The sequence below is a fragment of the Vulpes vulpes genome, chromosome 8 (assembly GCF_048418805.1).
Source record: "Vulpes vulpes isolate BD-2025 chromosome 8, VulVul3, whole genome shotgun sequence".
Taxonomy (NCBI): domain Eukaryota; kingdom Metazoa; phylum Chordata; class Mammalia; order Carnivora; family Canidae; genus Vulpes; species Vulpes vulpes.
In genome coordinates, this window is record NC_132787.1 from 24662821 (window position 1) to 24681595 (window position 18775).

The 18775-nt window shown below is 34.3% G+C and overlaps 1 protein-coding gene across 27 annotated transcripts in view; it reads left to right on the forward strand.

Annotated features, from left to right (window-relative positions):
- The window catches only part of ABCC9 (ATP binding cassette subfamily C member 9), a 151014-nt gene that overhangs the window by 81161 nt on the left and 51078 nt on the right, over positions 1-18775 (forward strand). For all 27 annotated transcript variants that reach the window (XM_072765827.1, XM_025995117.2, XM_072765842.1 and 24 more), the window contains 5 exons: positions 657-741; positions 2363-2443; positions 13850-13987; positions 14132-14257; positions 17650-17746. In XM_072765827.1, coding sequence (XP_072621928.1) covers positions 657-741; positions 2363-2443; positions 13850-13987; positions 14132-14257; positions 17650-17746 — 527 coding nt within the window. The remainder of the gene's footprint in view (positions 1-656; positions 742-2362; positions 2444-13849; positions 13988-14131; positions 14258-17649; positions 17747-18775) is intronic.

The window sequence follows — 18775 nt, forward strand, 5'->3', positions numbered from 1 at the left end:
AGGTGATTGAGAAAATGAAACTATGGATATTTTCCCCAGCATTCCCTATCCCCATGCTTCCCTATACCTCCAATTTATCATTTCCAGTCCCAGCCTTAGATCTATTTGAGTATTGTCAATCCTCAACACCTTCCATATCCTCCCTTCAGCATGCACAGACACCCACCCACAGACACCCACCCACAACCAGTGTTTCAGCTCTAGTGAGCCTTCTGTTGTCCCTGAGATCCACCATGACCTTTTCACCTTCATGCAGTTCCTGAAGCTTTCTTTCCCTCATTTTCTTCCCAGCAAATCCCAGCTTATCCTCTGGATACAGCTTACGTGTCATCTCCTTTGCAGAGTCATCACTAATTTCTCAGTGGTCAGCCATTTCTTTCTATGTATCCTAGGAGCATTTGTTACCTCTGCTGTAACACTTAAGGAGATCCATTTTATGATATACTTCTGTATCAGTCTTCTGCTCCATTTAGTAGTTTTATAAGAGTGGGAATCAATATCTAATTATCTTTGTATCCACAAACCTACTGTAGAGGCTAGTATGTATTAAATTGTTCAGTAAATGTATTTCGGCTTCCAAGATATTGAACTTGGGACTTAATTTATGAGCAGTATATTAATAGTGATCTAAAAATTCAAAATAATTTCTCCCAAAGGTACAAAGCTGTTACAGATGCCTGTTCTCTTCAACCAGATATTGACTTACTACCTTTTGGAGACCAAACTGAAATTGGAGAGAGGGTGAGCTATGTATATAGTTTAATTAAACAATAAATAAAAATCTAGAAAAGTTTCCTGAGTGTCTTTAACCTTTAATGGAGCATAATGAAATCTGAGAGCTTAGGGGCTGTGCATGGTCCTAGCGATGGGTTCCAGAAACGGGAGCATAGGAACTTTAAACCACTCTTAAGTGTTTGTTGGGTGACCACCTTATATGTAACATTGTGCTAGCTACTAGAGAGTTCTTAAGGAATATAAAGCAGTTCCTGCCTTTGATCAAATGTATTTTTATCTACTTGGAGTTGAAACTGAGATTGCTTCCAACTTCTTCCACTCTTGTCAACATCTACTTATTGTTAAAGTGTCCTTATTTTTTTCTTTGTGAAAACATATTTTATGGTGATGTTTACTATTCTGAGCAGCTAAAATATATTCATGACTGTATATAACCTTTATAACAATTTTGCCTAAAATATTTTGACCATTTTAGATTTTAAGTACTGGGAAAAAATTTTATGCATTATCTATTTTTACAGCATTTTTTTAATATAGGTGTCATCATTATCTACATATTGCAACTGAGGAAACTAAGTTGAGAAAGGTTGAAGAACTTGCCCAGTTATTGATACAGCTAGGATTTGTCTAACTCTGTAGTCTGTGTTCTTAATGGCTATTCTTGATTGCAGCACAGTATATACTTAAGAGCATGGACTTAACTTCTCTGAGCTTTAGTTTCCTTGTCTGTAAAGGGAATGATACCTATATCATTGGTGTTGGATAAACTGCTATAAGGAATAAAAGAATTAAGGGATTTAAAGGCATTTACACAAGCCTAGCACATACTACACACTCCATATAGTTTTAAAATGTTTGTAATTAGTACTCAATTATATAAAAGTATTTTGCTATATAATTTTGTTGAACATAATTGGTAATATCAAATTTAAGAGGTATATGTTAAATAAACTACAGACATAATTCACAAAACTGGTAAAAATTTTGGAGTTACTTTCAGTGTTTAGTACTCGCCACATGTTTGGTTATTATGCCTTTGTACAGCAGAACTGTCTATCAGAATAAAAAAAGGATTAGTGTTACCAATCAAAACTTATCTCAATATTATAATTGTGAAGTATTGACCACTAGACAGTTTCATTTTATCTTACCAATGTTATCACAATTTAATTGCTGAGTGAAATGAGTAAATCTGAGAAAGACAGTTTTCATATGATTTCACTCATATGTGGAATATAAGAAACAGCACAGAGGATCATAGGGAAAAGGAGGAAAAACTGGATGGCAAGTCATCAGAGCAGGAGAAAAACCAAAAGAGACTCTTAACTACAGGAAACAAACTGAAGATTGCTGGAGGGAAGGTGGGTAGGGGATTGGGGTAATTGATGGACATTCAGGAGGGCACTTGATTTGATGAGCACTGAGTGTTACATGCAACTGATAAATTATTGAACACTATATCTGAAATTAACGATATGCTATACGTTAGCTAATTGAATTTAAATAAAAAATAAACTACCATTAATTTAAGATTTTTTTTAAAAAGTTCATATTTTAAAGAGAATTTTTAACCAGTAGATTATTTACTATTGGAAAGAGTGGATGTTTACAGCTATTTCTCCTCTAGGGCATCAACCTGAGTGGGGGTCAGAGGCAAAGAATCTGTGTGGCACGAGCTCTCTATCAAAATACCAACATTGTCTTTTTGGTGAGAATATGACCTTTATTTCTACCTCATTTTTCCCTCTGGGCAAATGAGCCTTTAAAGAGACAAGTCAAGTAACTGAAGGAAAGACAGTTTAACTTCTGAAATCATTAGGAATATAAAGGAAACAAAATCCCATGGTACAAACCAGAGAATCATATATACAGTTGGGGTATCTGGATTGGTGTCCAAAAGACTTAGGTACCCTAAAGTGTTGCATATATGAGTTTTATAACTATGAGATTCATTAACAAAAAAGTCTGTATGGTGTTGGATCAACTGGACAGGATCATATATCTTCTTTTTTCTATTTGCTGATAAAGAAAGAAGGACTAAAAAATGTACTCCTGGTGGATGTAGGAGTAAGTAAGCATAGTACTGTATTCCAATGGTGTGCAATTCAGGCTGTGCATAAGCTTTGACTGTGAACCTTTTAAAACTATAGAAATTTTGGTACCACCTTCAACCTACCAAATTTATAAGGGCAGAGTCTAGAATCTGAGTTGTAAAGAAGCTCCATGGATGATTCTCATATCCTGGGAAAAAACAAACAAACAAACAAACAAACAAACAAACAACTTTGTTCTTCCTATGTATCCACAAACAGAATTTGAGGATTATGTTGATTATGAATTTTGCTCCAAGTTGGATCTTCCAGCAGGAGATAGCCAAAATAACTTAACTTACAAGTATGTATATTAGAGACTAGCAGACTATGTAAATGCATCTTTCCTCTGCCTTCTCATTTATGAATCTAGTTTCTAGACTTTCTTTAGAGTATTCACTCTAATATCTAGAAACTCTTCAAAAAGTAGGTTGATTTTGGAGTTTCCCACTAAATTCGGATCTATTCCTGGGGATAGGAGTAGAATTTGGACATACTGGAAATTCACTTGAGGTTAATCTCCCTAAGAATACTTGTCCCCAAAATTTTCCAGGAAAATACACCATTAAAACCATAGCAGGATCTAACAGTCACTTATGTAGTTGTAAATCCCTTTCATAGTGGATAGACCCACAACTGAATTTTGGGATCAGTTAATGGCTGAACCACCTGAAGAAATCTGAAAGACACCAAGGTTCTCTGGGTTTAGTATTCCATCCCTGTTCATTCCGTTCATTGCTTTCAATTCAATAACCCTTACTTATTTCAATTGTAGAGTCATAGAATTCAAAGAAGTCATAGGGTTAACTTATTGTAGATTTTCATCCATTCATTATAGGATTATTTTTACATCACCTCTAACATCTTTTTGATGACTCTCTCTGAAGACAAACTGCTTGGGATCCCTGGGTGGCGCAGTGGTTTAGCGCCTGCCTTTGGCCCAGGGCGCGATCCTGGAGACCCGGGATCGAATCCCATGTCAGGCTCCTGGTGCATGGAGCCTGCTTCTCCCTCTGCCTGTGTCTCTGCCTCTCTCTCTCTCTCTGTGACTATCATAAATTAAAAAAAAAAAAAAGACAAACTGCTTAACTTCAAAGTGCTCTTTTCCTTGTTGGTTAGTGTATAAATTTCTTTTTTTTAAGTGTATAAGTTTCTTATTGCTCCCATAACAAATTACCATAATTGGTGATTTAAATAATATGTACAATGTGATGGTTCTGAAGGTTAGAAGTCCAAAGTGGATCTCGTAGAGTGAAAAATCCATGTCAGTAGGGCTGTGTTCTCTTCTGGAGGCTTGAGGGGAAGTTCATTTCCTTGCCTTTTCCAACTTCTAGAGGCAGCACACAATCTTTGGCTCATGGCTGCCTTCTTTCATCCTCAAAGCCAGCAACTTTCTATCTGACCATTTTTACTAGTCACATCTTCCTCTCTTCACAGCTGGGAAAGTTCTCTGCTCTTAAGGATTCATGTAATTAGCTTGGAACTATCTAGATTATCCAGAATAATTTTCCAATCTCAAGGTCTTTAATCTTAATCATATGTATAAAGTCCCATTTACTATGTAAGGTGGTAACATATTTACAGGTTCTGGAAATTAGGACTTGGACAGCTTTGGGAGCCATTATTCTGCTTCCCATGGATAGCTCTTATTGGAAAGTTATTATGTGATTACAATTTGCTTCTGTGGATTTTTCATTAATTGGGTTTCCTTCTGCTTCTACAGCAGCATATATTTCCTTTATGCAGCTATATTCAACATTAACATTATTTCCACAACTTCCCTTGATTTACTTTTCTCTAAGCCAAGTAAGCTTAATATTTTAATTCTTCCACAAAATATAATTTCTATAACTTTTCTTAGTCTTGGATATAATAGTGTACATCAGAGTCCCTTTGAAAAAGTGTGTCCTGGATGCATTCTGATCAGCTCAGATAACCTTGAAATTATTGAATCTTATGATCTAAATATTATACGTACTTCACTGCAACCTGAAATTGAATATTTTAGCAGCAAAAAAATACTTTTGATGTGTTTTAATAGTTATCTCAAAATGATATCTTACACTTCCATTGTTTCAAATTAACAAAGCACTCTGAACCACAATATTACCCCAATTGATTCTTATGAGTGTGCTGTGAGGGTAGATGGTATCCTTATGTTAGATGAAGAAACGTATGTATAGAGTGCTTTACCCAAGGACTAATGACTAGTGAGTGAGTGGCAAAATCTGGGATAGGACAGCATGTCTGTTGAGTATTGTTTTTCTGATCAGCTAAGATTCTCTAAAATATATAATACTGTCAAATCACTACCTATAATGTCCTATTTTCCCCTTCCTTTTGCCTCTCCCCCCTTACGTTCTTTCCTTCCTACCTTCCTCTTCCCCTTTCTCCATCTCTCTCTTTCCTTTTCCTTCCTTCCCCCCTACTTTTCCATCCATTAATATATAGTGAATATCCTCAGTGCTATCTTCTGTGCTGGGTAAGGCAAACAAAGGAGAAAAGAACATTACTCCAATTTTTAAGGATCTTGCACAAATAATTACTTGGGTGTTACGTTTTGTTTTAATTAAGCTTTATCACATCAGCTTTTATACAATATCAAAGCCAAATGGAAACATCTTAATAATGTATCAAGTATATTAGTTATTTTTGAAGCCTTATGTCATCTAAAAATGTGCTGTGTGTACCAGTGAATACATTTATAAGTTATTTCCAAAAGTATATCCATGCAAAGCATATACTACTTACACATATTCACTGAATATAGGAAGAATATATTATAGTTAGAACTGTATGTATATAAAAATAAATAATATGCTCTTGAAAATGAAGAATTGTTTATTCACTGAATTGGTCTTTTGACTTGCTTTCTTTAAAAGAAGTATCTCCCCAAAATGTTCATATACAAACTGAATCTTAAAGAATGAATGATTCCCAAACCACTAAACCTAGATATTTATTAAGTTGTATAAAAGGGAGACAAAATATAAAGACTCCTAACTCTGGGAAACGAACTAGGGGTGGTGGAAGGGGAGGAGGGCGGGGGGTGGGGGTAAATGGGTGACGGGCACTGAGGGGGGCACTTGACGGGATGAGCCCTGGGTATTATTCTGTATGTTGGTAAATTGAACACCAATAAAAAATAAATTTATTTTAAAAAGGAAAAAAAAAGATTACATTTGATTATAACACCAAAAGGCTCCATAATGAAGCTATGGCATATAAATGATAGCAAACATCCTTTTTTTTTTATTCAAGTTTTTTTTAAATTTATTTGAGAGAGAGAGAGAGAGCATAAGCAGAGGGAGGGGCAGGAGGAGAAGCAGACTCCCCACTGAGCAGGGAGGACAATGCTGGACCCAGCGGGATCATGACCTAAGCCAAAGGCAGACACTTAACCAACTGAGCCACCCAGGCACCCCAATACCAACCATTCATAAAAGCTTTTTATGATAGGCATGATTCTAATTTTATGATAGTCTTTGGGATCAAAGATTTTATGATTTTATGATAGGCATGATTTATACACATAGTTCACTTAATTCTCAGAACGATCCTGTTAAGTTTTGCATTATTATTATTATTATTATTATTATTATTATTATTATTATTTTATTATTACTGCTATTTATGGATGAAGATACTGAGGCTTTGGAGGATAATGTATCCAAAGTAACACAGATAGTAATAGGGAAGCAAGCATACAAACCCAGATGGCCCAATTTCATAGTCTGTATTCTTTATTAAGAGATTCCTGGAAGTCACTAACCTCTCACTGTGGTGCTTAAAAGGGATTAGCAAAATATTAATCTACCATGACTTTATTTATAAGAAAATAATAATATAACACTTCTAAAACACTTTACAGAGACTTTTAGAACACGGTTTTATTTGATCTTTGTAGTAATTTTATGTGCTGACAAGTCGCTTTATTATCCCCATTTTGCAAATGAAATAACCGAGTTTGAAAAACTATTCAGCATCAGAGAGGTAGAGTCATGACTAAAATTTGAGCCGCTTAATTTAGAGACTATGGACTTTCCATTATGCCTTACTATCTGACAAATTTAAAGTCAGGCTTTTCTAGAAAACCAAACTGAATGATCAAAAACACATTTCCAATTCATGTCCTATTTCTGTGTGAAAAATTTTCAGAATTATTTGGAATAGTTTTGTCTGTATCACAAGGGATTCTTAGGGTATTTTTTGAATCAGAGGCAGTGAATTATTTCAGAAACAATCAGGTTACCTCTACATAATACCTGAATTTTGAAAATCAGTGATCTGCTGGTAGCTTTGGTCATTATATCTTGCTGCTTTATTGGAAATGGAGAGAGAGAAAAACCTTTGTTAGTATAACCCTAATACTGGTGATATTTTTCCACTTCTGTGGAAACATTGCTTTATCCCACATCACTTTCTATTGATACCTGAACTCTTCCTTTTAAAGAATTCTTAAATTCCATTATAACTTCTCTGTTGAAAGAAATTCCATGTATTGGCAGTTGGTCTCTCTATTACTCATCCAAAATCTAACAATTAGAAAATTCAAATAGGAGTTTCTTCTTGTTATAAAAAGAAGCTAAATGACAAGTAGAGGCTGATATCCATGATCATTCAAAAAAAGAAACTCACTGGATGGTAGTAGAAAGGTAATTCAGTGTCCTATAAATACTTCCTCTTGGAACATTTCAGAAATAATTAATGTTCATTAAGATGCTCCAGAGGTTCTGAAAGATTTTAAAATATCTCCTAATGTCATCCAAAAGAATTTCAGGACAATCAAGATAATTATGTCATTAAGCCTATTTTGTTTAATTATCATGTTTAAAGTATATATACATGCACATTAAGATATGTATGTGTATATATGTGTGTGTATAATGATAATATTACATTGTCCAAAATGATGCATGATTTAAATAAGTGAGATTACAGTAGACATGTCTCTGTTGTTAAATTTATTCCCATAAAAGCTGTTTGAAGATATTAATTATATTGCTTCTTTATTCATCACTAGGAAATCGGTAGACTGGTTTTATTAAAGCTATTGTAATTTTAAATCACGCTTTAACTATTCTAAATGCCTTGCTATATTTATTTTTCATAAGGCTTCTTCTAAATACTTTAATAAAACCATCTTGCTTATAGGTTCTGTTGATGCAGGCAGAGTGATGGAGACTTTTGTGAAATTATTGAGTTAATTGTATCACTAGCATAATGACCACATAGATGCATTTATTCTAACTTTGAGATATTAATGTCTCAATAAAAATTGCTTTTATTTTTCAATGTCCAGATAATTAGCCAATGCAATTTATCTGTATATACACTGTGATTGTGCTTACTCAATTGTTTAGAAATTCTTCACCCACTTATAATTTATAAATATGTCAATTACGTAACCTAAGTGTAGTAGAATGAGTAGACTTTGTTTTTGATCCCATAAGACAAAGTAAAAATTTGTTTCATATGCATGTATGGTGAAACAACAAAGAACTAGGTATGATGAAGGAAACACTTATGAATTCCTTTTTCACTGTTCCACTCTTCCCAATTCTCTACCAGAAACCCCTACTATCTTCTACTTCTTTGCTCCTGAGTTTCTCTCATTCCCATTATGATGTTGTGTTATAATAATTCTAATTGGTGATTATGTATCTGTTCACCATCCTCTCTGCATGTCAATTGCTTTTTTAATTCATTGTTTTCTGGAAACATTCCAGTTTTCTTTAGTAGTTTCTAGTTTTCTTCTCAGGATTCCAAACCATCAAGCATCTACTATGATGCTGTATATAAAAATAAAATATGTGTTGAAATAATGAACAGGAATATCATCACCAATTAATATAATTTTTGTATTTTTAAATTTTTTTCAATTAATACAATTTGCTAAATTATTTTCTAAATGTCTTAATCACTTCGTACATAAAAATTTCCTTTCTTCCCAAGACAGTTGTTGCCAGTTCAGTGGTAGGTATGGTATTTTTGCAGTTACTACTGTTAATACTGATAATATAATAATAGCTGTTATTTATTTAGTGTCTATTATTTATCTGGTACTATACTAAGTACTTTATTTATATTATCTCATTTAATCTAATATTTTTATGCCTCTTTACCTTGAAAAATATATTTTCAAGTCCTTGAGTATATCTACAATAACTGTTTAAAAGGCTATTAATTCTTATATCTGAGTCATCTTGAGTCATAGTTTCTACTGACTGCTTTTTCTCTTGACTATGGCCCAGACTTTCCCATTACTTTATGTATTTGTTAATTTTTTTTCTGTATCCCGAATATTGTAGGTAATATATTGTAGAGCCTCTAAATACTTATATTTTCCTATGATGATTGTTGATTTGTTCTACCAAAGGTAGTTAACTTGGCTAGAGTTAGATTCCCCCTTAAATTTCTTTTTTTAATTGAAGTATATTTGACAAAGAAAATATATTTGAAATGTACATGATAATTTGATAAATATATACATATGAGAGGATTCCCAGCCTTGAGTTAATTAATACATCCATTACCTCACATATTTACATTTTTGAGGGGAATGAAAACACATGAATTCTGCTCTCTTAGCAAATTCTAGTTTTATAATACACTATTACCTACTGTAGTCACCATGTTATACCTTAGATCCTTAGACCTTATTCATCTCATAACTGAAAGTTTGTATTCTTTTACCAACTTCTCCCTATTGCCCCCAGACCCTGTCAACTATCATTCTATTCTGTGTTTCTAAAGTTTGGCTTTTTAAATTTAGATTCCACATAGAAGTGATAGCATGCAGTATTTATCTTTCTCTGTCTTACTTCACATAGCGTAATGTCCTACAAGTGCATACATGTTATTGCAAATGTCAGAATATTCTTTCTCATGGCTGAATAATACTCGAGTGTGTCTGTATGTGAGAGAGAAAGAAAGAGCAAGAGAAGCACATTTTCTTTATCTATTCATCCATCTTTGATGGAAACATATGCTGTTCCCATACTTTGGCTATTGTGTATAATGCTGTAGTGAACATGGGAGTATTTCTTTGAGATAATGGATTTCATTTCCTTTGGATATATATGAAGAAGTGGGATGATATTGTAGTTCTAGTTTTAATTTTTTGAGGGACCTACACTGTTCTCCATAGTGGCTACATAAGTTTACATTCCCATCAGAAGTATACAAATGTTCCCTTTTGTTTCACATCCTCACTAGCTTGTATTTTTATTAATAGACTCTCTAAGAGGTATGAGGGGATACTTTATTGTGGTTTTGATTTGATCTTTCCTAATGACTAGTGATGTTGAACATGTACCTGTTGGTCATTTTTATGGCTTTGGAAATTGTCTGTTTAGGTTCTTTGCTCATTTTTAAATTGGGTCATTTGGGCTTTTTAGCTATTGAATTGTAAAAGTTCTTTGTATGTTTGTAATATTAACTCCTTATGGATATGTAGTTTCAAATATTTTACTTCGTTCTATAGTTGCACTGCAGAGCTTTTTAGTTTGATGTAATCCCACTTGTTTATTTTTGCTTTTGATGTCAAATCCAAAAAAATCATTGCCAAGACCAATGTCAGAGTGGTTACTACTTATGTTTTTTCTGTTATGGTTTCAGATTTTGCTTTAAGTCCTTCATCCATTTTGAGTTGATTTCTGTGTATGGTGTTAAGGTGGTAGGCCAGTTTCATTCAAATTTTTGCTTATGATTTTCCCAATACAACTTATTGAAGAAACTGTCCTTTTGTCATGGTATATTCTTGGCTCCTTTGTCAAAAATGAATTGACTGTATATGCACGGATTTATTTCTGGGCTTTCTGTTCTGTTCCATTAATTTGTGTGTCAGTTTTTATGCCAATATCATACTGTTTTGATTACTATAGCTTTGTAATATAGTTTATAATCAAGAAATGTGATGTCTTCAGCTTTGTTGTTTCTCAGGATTTTTTTTTTTTTCTATTTGGGGTCTTTTGTAATTCCATACAAATTTTAGGATTTTTTTTCTTCTCTTAAAAGATTTTATTTATTTACTCATGAGATACAGATTGAGAGAGAGAGAGAGGCATAGACACAGGCAGAGGGAGAAGCAGGCCCCATGTAGGGATCCTGACACAGGATTCGATCCCGGGTCTCCAGGATCAGGCTCTGGGCCAAAGGCAGCGCTAAACTGCTGAGCCACCTGGGCTGCCCAAGGATTTTTTTTTTTTCTATTCTGTGAAAAATACTATTGGAATTTTGCTAAGGATTACACTGAATCTATAGGTAACTTTAGATAGTTGGACATATTAACAATATTAATTCTTACAGTTTATGAACACAAGAATATCTTTCCATCTGTTCCTCTTTAATTTTTTCACCAATTTCCTCAGTGTAAAGATATTCACCTCCTTGATTAAATTCATTTTAGGTACTTTAATCTTTTTGAGTAATTGTAAATGGTATCATTTTCTTAATTTCCCTTCTATAGTTCATTCTTAGTGTACAGAAATGCAAATGATTTTCATGTATCAACTTTATATCCTATAATTCACTTATTCTAACAGTTTTTGGTGGATTTGTACATGTAATATTTTTCATCTGCAAACAGAGGTTTTACTTCTTCCTTTTTTGGTTTAAATGACTTTTATTTCTTTTACTTGACTCTTTGTTCTGGCTAAGACTTCTAGTACTGTGCTGCATAAAAGTGGTGAGAGTGGATATCTTTGTCTCCTTCCTGATCTTACTAGAAAAGTTTTCAACTGCTCACCATTGAAAATGACTTTAGTTGTGGAGTTGTCATATGTGGCTTTCGTTATGTTGTGATGCATATCTTCTATATCCAAATTTTTGAAGTTTTTATCATGAAAGGATGTTGATTTTTGTCAAGTGTGTTTTCTACACCTATTGAGATGATTTATGATTTTAATTCCTCATTTAATTCCTCATTTTGTTAATGTGATATATCACATTGATTGATTTGCATATGATGAACCATCCTTGTATCCCAGGAATAAATCCCACTTAATCATGATGTGTATTCTTTTTAATGTACTGTTGAATTTGGTTTGTTAATGTTTTGTTGAGGATTTTTACATCTACATTCATCAAGGATATTGGTCTGTACTTTTCTAACATCTTTGCTTTTGGTATCAGGGTAATGCTGGTATTTTCTGTATTTTATTTTATTTCTGTCTAAATGATCTGTCCATTGTTGAAGGTAGAGTATTGAAGTCCTATTATTATTGTGTTGCTGTCTATTTTTCCCTTCGGATCTATCAACGTTTGCTTTACATATTTAAATGTAAATATGTAAATATGATGTAAATATGTAAATACAATGCCGGGTACATATTTAAATTTTTTGTGATCTCTTGATAAATTGATCACCTCATTATAAAATGAACTTTGTTTCTTGTTACAGTCTTTGGTTTAAAACCTATGTATCTCATATAAGTATAGCTTATCTTCTGGCCTGCAAAGTTTCTGCTGAAAAATCTTATATACTTATGGGGATTTCCTTATAAGTAGCAAGTTGTTTTTCTCTTGTTGTTTTTAAGATTCTTTTTTTGTCTAACTTTTGACAATTCAATTTTAATGTGTCTTTCAGTTCGTCATTTTTTTTTTTTTTGGTACTTTTGGGGTTTTCTGGAACTGGATGTATGTTTCTTTCCCCAGGTAGGGGAAATTCCAGCCATTATTTCTTTGAATAAGCTTTTTGCCCCTTTCTTTCACTTCTCCTTCTGGGACCCCTATAATGAATATATTGCTCCTCTCAATTGTGTCCTATGAGTCTGTTAAGATATCTTCAGTCTTTTTCATTCTTTTTTCTTTTTGTTCTTCTGACTGGATTAATTTCATTGTCCTATCTTTCAATTCACTGATCCTTTATTCTTCCTGATCTGGCTATTTGTTGAAGTCCTCTATTGAAATTGTCAGTTCAACTATTCTATTCTTAGCTCTATGATTTCTGTTTGCTACTTTTTAATATTTTATGCCTTAAATTACTATTATTATAGTATTAATAATATTAATATTGATGTTAATATTATATATTATGTTAAAATTCTCACTTTATTCATGCATGTGCCTGTTAACAGCTGCTTTTTTGTTTCTTATATTTCTGTGGGACTTACCAATGTAAACCCCACTGGCTTTCAAAGCGAAGCGATTTGGGGGGCCTGTCCCTTAGGTAGCAGCCATAAAAGTTGGGGCAGTAGATGTATGGTCCCAATCCTTCACTCCTCAGAGAGAAGATGGGAGTTAGGATTCCCTCCAATTGTATGGTGTTGTGCAGAGGGTGAGGTTTGTGGTAAGAGTGCATCTCAACCTTTCCTATCTTTTAGATGGGATATTTTCTTAGTTTCTCAATGTGTAGAAGTCACTCAACTAGTTTCTGGATTTGTCTCGGAGAGAATTGCTCTGTGTATAGCTGCATAGGCAGAGCACCCATGGGGGAGGGAAATTTAGGAGCCTCCTATGTTGCCATGTTGGCCTGGAGTCTGTCTGTTTATATTATCTAAGTTTCAACTACTGGAATTATTTTTTATTCTTTCTTTGATCTATTGTTAAAGGTTGTCAAGAGGTGTTGTTTTTTGAGCTTGAATGTTCTGTATAATAATCCAAACCACTTGGGATATTGTTATTTACTTTTTAAATAATTTTAAAATGAAAGAGAAAAATAAAAGCTTCACTTTTAATTTTCTACCTTTTCTCAACAATTTAAACATATACAGAGTCTGTTTTTTTAATTATTTATTTGTTCATGAGAGACACACAGAAAGAGGCAGAGATATAGGCAGAAGGAGAAGCAGGCTCCTTGAGGGGATCCCAATGTGAGACTCGATCCCGGGACCACACCCTGAGCTGAAAGTAGACGCTCAATCACTGAGCCACCCAGGTGTCCCTGCAGAGTCTGGTTTTTAACAAATTGGATGTTAGGGATAATTTACTCTTAGTTACTTATGTTTTTAGTTTCTAGAAAAATTTAATTATGTCAAGAATACAGAAATCGTTTCCTCTTCTCTCCATTTTACTGGTTGTAGGATGATCCATTCTCAGCCCTGGACATTCACTTGAGTGATCACTTAATGCAAGAAGGGATTTTGAAATTTCTCCAAGATGACAAAAGAACACTTGTTCTTGTGACTCACAAATTACAGTATCTAACACATGCTGACTGGGTAAGAGTTTAAAAGAAATTTCATTAATTTTAATATTATAGTCATATAAATAAGGACATTAAGAAATGCTCTCTGAGATAAAAGTAATTCATTTGGTCAGTTAAGGCTTTTTGTCATAGTTCTGCTAATATGTGCTTTCCTAAGATCATAGCCATGAAAGATGGAAGTGTACTAAGAGAAGGAACTTTGAAGGACATCCAAACCAAAGATGTTGAGCTTTATGAACACTGGAAAACACTTATGAATCGGCAAGATCAAGAATTAGAAAAGGTAATTGCTCATAGTCTAGAAGAGTTCAGAGTCTATTTTAAAAGAGTTATGAATATACCATATAATTATTAAAAATTTGTTTAAAGGAGTACCACCATTTATTATTTGATGATATAATGGTCTTCATTTGAAACCCAAAGTAATTGTATATTTATATATCATTAACAAATAGGCTACTTTGAAACTATAAAATTCTAATGATATATTTTGGATTAAGTGCTCTCAGGTTTTTAGAAGATTTTGATTTGGGTTTGAACCATATTATAATTATAGGTGTATTTAAAACTTAAACTGCTGAAGTATGGTATACCATTATTTTATCTTATTTTTCTTCTGTGTATCTTTTCTTCATCTGTAATGTGAGGATATTATCACTCACCACCAGCAAATGGAGAGTCATGGGCAAAATAAAATCTAAGATGATTTTGAAAGAAGGAAGAGCTGTGAGCTATGAGTGAAGTTGTTATGCATGCCTGGAATAGGGCTGGGGAGTGAAGGAAGGTGATCAGGAGATAATAACTAATTTTTACATTGATATAGTTTTTAAAGTCCACAAAGGCTTTTTTACTCATTTAATTTAAGCTCATTTAATTTTCACAAACCCCTAGGAAAAAAAGCAAAGAAAATACAGAAAATAAGTAAAGAAAATAGGGTCTCACTTTTGCAGATGAGAAAATTGAAGCCCAGAGAGGTTAAGTTACTTCTAAGTTGTATAGACATATAAGTGGTACTCATTGGACTTAAACCAAGGTTGTATTCAGTGTAATTCCAGTATAATGTTATGTGTGATGTAAATATAACATTGAATGAGGTGATAACAGAATTGGAAACCAGACTGAGTGCAATGAAAGAACAACTTGTGGTTGTGTTGGTTTTTTTACAGGGACCTAGATGCCAGGGACAAAAGAATATGACGTAAGCTTAAGGAGTAGGGCCACTTATGGTTTACTTTGGAAAGAAGATCTGGAAAAAAAAAAAAGAGAGAGAGAGAGAGTTGTTGGCTTGATTTTATAGTAATACTGACTGTTAAGCCAGGAAGAAAGTCCATTAAGTTGTATTTAGAAATGAAGTGATCACTTGAGATAGCATAGCTCTATAATTAAAGACACATTACCAGATTATAAATCAGCTGGCAGAGATATGGAGCAAGTTAGGGTGTGGACAGAGTGAATGCAGTTGTGAGGTTGAACAGTGGCCAGTAGAAACCAGAATGAACCATGCACCTGTCCAGAATCCTCACCTGGGGAAGGAAGGAGATTTACTGCCACCTTGGGAAGGGCAGGTACCAGAAATTCATCTGAAGGCAGGGAGAATCACACTAGGGGAGAATCAGTTTCTTGTTTACTTTGTTAGGTGGCAGGATCCCATGTTTACCAAGAGCACTGGTTCTCAACCAGGGTCCAGTTTACTTTCTAGGGGACATTTGGCAACATTTAGAGACATTTTTGGTTGTCACAGCTGGGGGGAGGGCAGAGGACAGGTGCCACTAGTATCTCCTGGGTAGAAGACAGGGATGTTACTAAACATCCTACAGTGCATCGCTGACAACAACAAAGTTATCTGGCCAAAATGTCAATAGTGCCAAGTTGAGAAAGGCTGACCTACAACCAGAGCAGACCAAGCAAGCACAGAAGGACAGCAAAACAAAATATCCTATCACTGGGCTTTAGACACAACTGTCAGTTTAAGGGTTAAGGGGCCAACAAAAGAATATGTTACAAGGATAGCAGTGAAAACTACAATAAGGAAGAGATAACACTTTGAGCTAATTTAAATATTATAAAAATTTCTATCTTGGATGGCACCATTATCTTCATATTGTTATAAGCAAAATAATCTAGTATTATCTGGTGTCTCCTCCCCCAGCCTCCAGCCCTCACCTTGATCCAATCGGTAACAGGCATCCAAGAAATATTTACAAGAGAAACGAAATTAAAATCACATTTACTTAAGCCAAATATCAATGTAATTTAAAATATTTAACCTGTAATGAACCTAATATGAGCATTTACTTATAAGGAAAATGAATACAGATTTTTTTAAAGTATCTAAGATGTTCAATCTTTTGCTCATGTAGCAGGGAGAGTTGAACAAGAACCAAATACGCTGTTTTCCAATGTGCGGGGTCATTTCATTTTATTACACTAGACACAAAGAATCGAATAATTTTTAATTTTGTGTTTAATCCCATGTAGCAGCACTAGTTTTCATATCATTAGGCAAATTAAAAGCTGATATGAAATTGTCTCTGAAAAAATGCTATTCAGGAGACATTTTAGCTTTTATTCTTTTTTAACCAAGAATCTGGAAGCAATAGAGCTTCTAGCAAGTCTCCTAAATCACACATGTTGTATAAGGCCAAAACAAAAACAACAACAATCACTACCTAGAGACTGATCACTAAGGGTTTGTTTGTTTATTGATGTAATGGCCAAACTGTGATTGTGTGTGTGTGTGTGAGAGAGAGAGAGAGAGAGAATACAGAAAGCCCTCAATTTACCATAGATTCCAAAAGTTTGTGTGTCAGTCGTTTGGAACTCAGAATGCATTTCCTCATAGACACAAAGCTATGGTTAGTTTCCCAAACTGTCCTGCAGCAGCTGATTTAACCCACAGTGTATCAAAACTGGTATTACCACTCCAGTTCTGAAGCCCAGGGGACAAGAGTGTTGGAAGCAGAGGAGTGGAGAAAATGAAATGCTTCTCCCTGTCTTGAGCACAGAACAAATCTGAAGCAACCCTGAAAAATTCACCAAGTTTGTTTGGGGAATGTTTTCCTTCTCCTTCTGCATATCCCTCCCCACCCAGGGCTTTCTCCTAAACTGCTCGCACCTAACTACCCTTTTCATTTGCTTACTTCAGTGCCTATTGAAGTCCATTTCTTTTATGCAGCCTGCCTTAGTGAGAACCTAAAGAAACTCACTCTGATTTAATAATTTATAATAAGAGGGGGTGAGTGACAGTGTTTTAACCAGTTTAGAACTGCAAGCATTTTTAAAGGAAGATACTTATTAACATGAATAAATCTTTAGAGAATTGCAGGGAGTAACTGAAAATGAGGTAAAGATAAAACAAATAGCAGTGATGGAATTATGCCTTAAGGCTGGAGGAGGTGTCCCTGCTCCTGGGGTCAGTTCTATTGTATAGTTGGTACTTTTCCTGGCTTCTTATTGGCAACATCTCTGAGCTCTGAAACCCTACAAACCTCAGACATTGCCTCACAACTACTCCTATGACAGGAGTTGTGGATCTCTAGAGAGAGCAAACAGCCCAAGATTGGCAAAGATAACTAATGATTGGTATGTGTGGGTCACTGATTGGTAAGTCAAAAACCTTCCTGCAGCTGTGAGCTCCTTCAATGAATGAATGAATGAATACGGTATTTACTGTAGGATATGGAAGCTGACCAAACAACTCTAGAGAGGAAAACCCTCCGAAGAGCCATGTATTCAAGAGAGGCCAAAGCCCAAATGGAGGATGAAGATGAAGGTATATCTTTTTCTTATATCTGAAACATTCAGGTGTGACTCTTTTACCTTGGCAACTGATGCATGAGTGTACCCGTGAAGAATAAGAAGCCACTTTGCAGGGGGAAAAGAGCTAAGCAAAATACATAATAGTGCAAATAATGCAAATGAAAAGAATAGGAGCAAAGGAAAGGTGTGTGCAATCCATCAAAAGACATCGTGAGTGGTTTCTGAGTGTGTCTTAGTGCTGTGTGAGATAGGGCTGAAAAGAAAAGGCCCTGTTTGTAAATATTCATATAAATTGGAAAGGTCTAGTAGAATGACCAAAGCAAGTTATTAATAAAATGTCACTCCTTCAGAAATAAAGAATAAATGGGAAATATGAAGGAAATACTGGTTTGAAATATTTATACTTGAATCATTCAGTAAATCCTCATGGAGTTTTCATGCCAATATAGCAATGAAGAATAAGAGAATTCGATGAAAGCCATTTGTTATGTTTCAGTTTTCTGGATCTAATAAGGTAGAGAAAAAAAAAGATTTCCTGGAAAATCGAGGAATGAGATGAAATAATTGATATTTGTTGCCAAGAACTTTGTAAGCTAAATCCCATTTAAGTCCATAGGGTAAATGCACTATACTTCATGTTTGCTATACAGTTTTTGCTGAAGACTGCATTTCTACAAGCCAATTAAGAAAGAGAGGAAATTGTAATTTCAAGCCAAAGAACACCAAAATGTGATACCTTTATATTCCAACTGATAACTATTCAGTATTTCAACAAATACTCATTGAGAGAATGAATGAATGAACAGACAAATGAATGGATTTTGCACTTCCATTCCTTAGATTTAAAAATATTTTCAAAGAAAGTCTGGTGCTGTAAACAGACATCAGCCTCTAGAATTTTAAGCTGGTTACTTCTAAGGCACTCTAAAAGTGGAGTCATGCCCAGTTACTCTATCCAGTGTTCCAGTGGTGAGTATGTAGCTGGACACTCTATCCTAGGCTTGTTGTGTTAATCCATTCTCTCAGGCATAAAATTAGATAG